General features: G+C 49.2%; 1 protein-coding gene across 1 annotated transcript; it reads right to left on the bottom strand.

Moving 5' to 3' along the window:
- Positions 1-999: 999 nt before the first annotated feature.
- On the bottom strand, positions 1,000-4,070 carry Ackr1 (atypical chemokine receptor 1 (Duffy blood group)). The gene is made up of 2 exons (XM_005078187.4): positions 2,474-4,070; positions 1,000-2,032 (listed from the first exon to the last, which is right to left on the bottom strand). Exons 1-2 carry the CDS (start codon positions 2,492-2,494, stop codon positions 1,046-1,048), a joined length of 1,008 nt encoding a protein of 335 aa, XP_005078244.1. The 5' UTR covers positions 2,495-4,070; the 3' UTR covers positions 1,000-1,045.
- Between the last annotated feature and the right edge of the window lie 313 nt (positions 4,071-4,383).

Below are 4,383 nucleotides of genomic sequence, written 5' to 3'. Positions count from 1 at the left end.
AATGCTATGGGTCCTAACAGATTGAGAGACAGATGTATAGACACATTCACAGAAAAAGGAAGAGAGAGAGAGAGAGAGAGAGAGAGAGAGAGAGAGAGAGAGAGAAGGAGGAATAAGGGTCATGATGAAGAACAAACCTGCAAGAATACACACACACACACACTCACATTCAGTCAAGCACACATGCATTCACAGAGAGAGAGAGACAAGCATAAAGAGGAATCAAGGTCATGGTAACAGGAAAGAAACCTTCAAGTGTGCAAACATGCATGCAGAGAAGTGGAGAGGGGAAGGGAGGAAGGAGTGGAGAGGGAGGGAGAGGGAGGTAGTGAGGAGAGAGAGAGGTGGGAAGACTGGAGGAGGAGTCCAGGTCATGATGAAGAATTAACTTGTGAAAGACCTCCAAAGAAGCAACATTTTGCACTCTCTTGGGATATGCCCTAGACTAGGCTATGGTAACATTATTGGCTAATGTGACTGCAGCCCTAACAGGGTAGCTGTTCCCCAGTCTTCCCAATGTCCCTGAGCATGCTTCTTTCATTTCTTACCACCACTCTGACCTCCAAACAAAGCCAGAGAGGACAAAGAAGAGACGGCTTACCTGAATGGGTCAGACAGGGGAGCAGCACTATTGTTTTGGGCTTTCTCTCTGCCATTCACCTCTGCCCTCACCGCCACGCCCCTCCCTGGGTTTCTATGCCAATTCCACTTATTCTCTGAACTGGCTTCTCTTTCTTTTGCTTGCTAAGCCTTGCCTTCTTGTTTGGAGAGTTCCTCTTCTCCATTCATGCTATTGTTTCTCTTTTCTGTTCCCACAAGAAGACAGTAATCACTCACCTCAAGAGAACATCTGTATTTCCCGAGGATGTTTATCCTCCATCTCTTTGTTCCAGAACAACTCTAGAAACAGGAAAGTCAGACATGCTTTGCCCTCCCTTTCTCTCCATGGTCTTCCTCCTTCTCTTTAACTTCAAATGAAATAAGAAAACACCCGCTTCATAAAAGCAGTATAGATTTTAATTTAGGTTGACATGTGAGGAAAGAACTAGGATTTAATTGCAAAGGCATCCGTGTGAGAAGACTGTCTTACAGGGAGGGAGAGAGAAAGCAAGGATCTACGGGTGGTCTGGTGGCAGAACAGGGCCAGGAGCAAGGGTGTAGCCACACAGTGCAATACAGCCAGGGCTTCTGCCAGGTTCAGCATCACATCTAGAATCTGCTGGGATGGACACGATTGCAGAAGCACTATTTTGGACCTCACCAAGACATCAAATATAAGAACCATCCCATGAGGCCACCAAAAAATGAACCAGATCCACAGGACACTAACCCAGGGGCCTGGTCCCTTGCCCAATGCCTTCTTCATCCCCTTGGCTACCAAAAGAACCAGTGGTAACACAGTGAAGATGATAAAACAGATTGCAGAATGTGTGGACTTCAAAGCTTCCAGGTCCTTGTTGGATGCGAGGGTACAGAGGCCATTGTAAACGTCACTGGCCAAGGTGACCGGCAGCCCTAACAGGAGAGCTGCTCCCCAAAGTCCTACAGTGAGTCCCAAGGTGAGTCTTCGGATTTGGCCTATACCCAGTCTGGGGTTCAGGCAGGCATAGCACCCGATCAGCAGAGCCTGGGCAAAAGCTGAAGTATACCAGATCCAGTAGCCTAGGAAACACAGGCCTGTGTTGTGGGCAGTGTTTAACCCTGGTGCCAGGACAGGCACTGCAAAGCTGAAGAGGGCACTGCCTACTGCCAACTGTGCCAGAATAGGCCAGCTGGGGCAGATCTGCCAGTGGGAGAGAGGCTTGAGGATTGCGAAGAGGACGGCACCACTTGCCAGCACGCCCAGGACACTGGTGAGGATGAAGAAAGGCAGTGAAGAATTGTCAAGGAGATTACAGGAGTGGCACGGAGCAGCCGCTTCAATGTGGTAGTTGTCCATTAATTCGTCGGTGGTGTTATAATCATATGAATAATTCAAATATTCAAAAGCGAACTGAGTTCCGTTCTGGTCTAGTGAGAAGGAGGTTTCCACCTACAGGGCACACCCAGAAGGGACAGTCCATCAGGGAGGGCATCTAGAACATCAGTGAAGAGGCTGGGGTACACTTGGGTTTGGAGAACAGGGCATCTGTCTACAGGTGGATACAGCGGGCATGGTGGAAAGGGAAGCTGAGGAACCTGCATGGTCAGAGCCACAGAGAAGTCTTCTCAGAGCTCAGTAGAGACTTAGAAGAGCAGAAGGATGGAGGGAAATGAGGAGAAAGCTGCATAGGACTGGAGAGAGGGCAAGGAAGGTGGAGACAGGAAAGTGAGGTAAGGAAAGAAAGGGAAAATACTTTTGAAATGGAGAACAAGAAACGCAGGGATAAGGAATGGTCAAAATAGGGAAGAGCATAAAATCCAGAGAAGTAAGTAGAAGGAATGGGGCAACGGGACACAGGCAAGGGTTGTGGGGCATGGCCCCCACACTCACCGGGTGCAGACAGTTCCCCATGGCACTGCAGGCTCAGGGCAGGCAGACTACAGGACCAGGACTATGTCAGCAGCTGTGACTCCAAGATAAGTGCCTGGGGCTAATGAATACTCTCAGGATCCGGGCAGAGCCAAGACATGTGTGTGGGTCACACTCAGGAAGCTCTGCCCAAGGCCTATTGCTTATTTAAATCTTAGGCTAACACATGATACTGTCCCGGGACTTCCTGTTTTGAAGTTGGATTTGGCTGATCAGAATGGCTTTGGGAAAGTAACATGGTGAGAGCCACAAAGGGGTAATTTTCCCAAAGGTGATAAGGAAGGAGTCAGTAAGCTTTCCAGCAAGGGAGGATCCTTCAGGAACAAGGAAGGATGGGGGGCCAGGGGTGACATATGAAGCAGAGATAAGAGAGAGGTTCTGGGAAGTTGGAGTGACTGGGCATCTGATGACTCTCTCTGTTCTCTATTCCTTTGAATGAAATCCAAGGCAAGAGTTCAAAAGTTCCCGGGTTTGCAGGGAAAGTGTGCTGATGGCATTTGCTATTGGCTTCTTCTAGACTGAGAATATGCATTTAAATGGAGGCCTTTTGTTTGTGGTAGAGCAGCAGTGGAATGTACCTGCTTATCTGTTGTCCCTAGTTGGGTGTCCCTATCTGAGCGCTAGCTGTTGGGTGATGCCTGGGTGTGTGCTTTGCTATCTAGAGGTATGTGTACTTCAGCAGAAGAGGGATAGAAGGCTTGGAGGCCTGTCAAGGCTGTGTATTGACTCTCCTTCAGGGAGCAATTGGGCATTTGCCTTACCACCTATGGACTCAATGAATGCATCTCTCACAACAAGCAGAACACATGGTGTGACACATTGAAATAGGCTCCGAGGGACCAAGGGACAGCATACTTTAATGTAAGACTGTAGCCCACTGGATAATCTCTATTCATGTTGTTGTGAGACATACAGACTGTGAGAATGCTTCATTGGCTTATCAACTTAGCAATAAGTGAAGTTTCTGATGGGAGGTAGAATTGTTATTTCTCTGGCTAGGAGAAATACGGGATACATGTTTAGCCGGTGGATTCCCACTAATCACCTCAGACTGGAGTGCAGAAGGATGGGTACCCAGGTTAAATTTCATGTTGAACAGGAAGGAGCTAGAAAAGGGAGTTTGACAAAAAAAAAAAAAAACTAGTGAAGCTCTCTTTCCTAGATGGTGTTGGTGGGGTCTTTACCCTCATCATGGTGTTGGCCAACATTGCTGGGCAGGGGGTAACAGGGTAGCAGCGGGATGCCATGCTTCAAATCCAAATGTTCTCTGGAAAGCAAATGACTCAGACACTCTCTCCCTTGATTCCACACACAGATGCTCTGAGAGAGTGGCATAGCAAGGATGCTGTACCCTTTGAGGGCCAGGGGCCAGGGACATGAGGACAGCCCTTATTTACATGCAGCCCAGCCAGAGGTGAGAACAGCAGAAAGGAGGCAGCCTGACCACACGGATAATCCAGATATATTGAGGGAGGTCCCTCTGAGATTAGCACAGGAGAGTTAGAAAGATTATAAAGATACACGATCCCCTCTCTGCTCCCTTTCCCCGCCCCCGCCCCCACCCACAGACAGACACACACAGCACAACGGCCCTTCTCCCCCCCCGCCCGCCCGGTACAAATATGGCTTCTGTGTAATATGGACAGAGTGGTTCAGCTCAAAGTGGAAAAGTCGTTTTCCCAAAAGCGGGTGCTGGGAGATGAGGAGCCTGAACACGCCTGGGGCCCAGGGCTCCCTTGCTGCTATAAGAGGAGAATCCCTGGCGTAAGCGGGGGGGCTGCCTGGGATGCCCAGGACCCTAACCAGGTGCTGGAAGATTCACGAAAAGTATTACCTGAACTGAAGGAGTAGGCAGGCCTGCTGGGTTGCAG

Source organism: Mesocricetus auratus, unplaced genomic scaffold (assembly GCF_017639785.1).
Source record: "Mesocricetus auratus isolate SY011 unplaced genomic scaffold, BCM_Maur_2.0 Super-Scaffold_100676, whole genome shotgun sequence".
In the NCBI taxonomy this organism is placed as follows: domain Eukaryota; kingdom Metazoa; phylum Chordata; class Mammalia; order Rodentia; family Cricetidae; genus Mesocricetus; species Mesocricetus auratus.
This window is presented reverse-complemented; position numbering and strand designations above follow the sequence as displayed.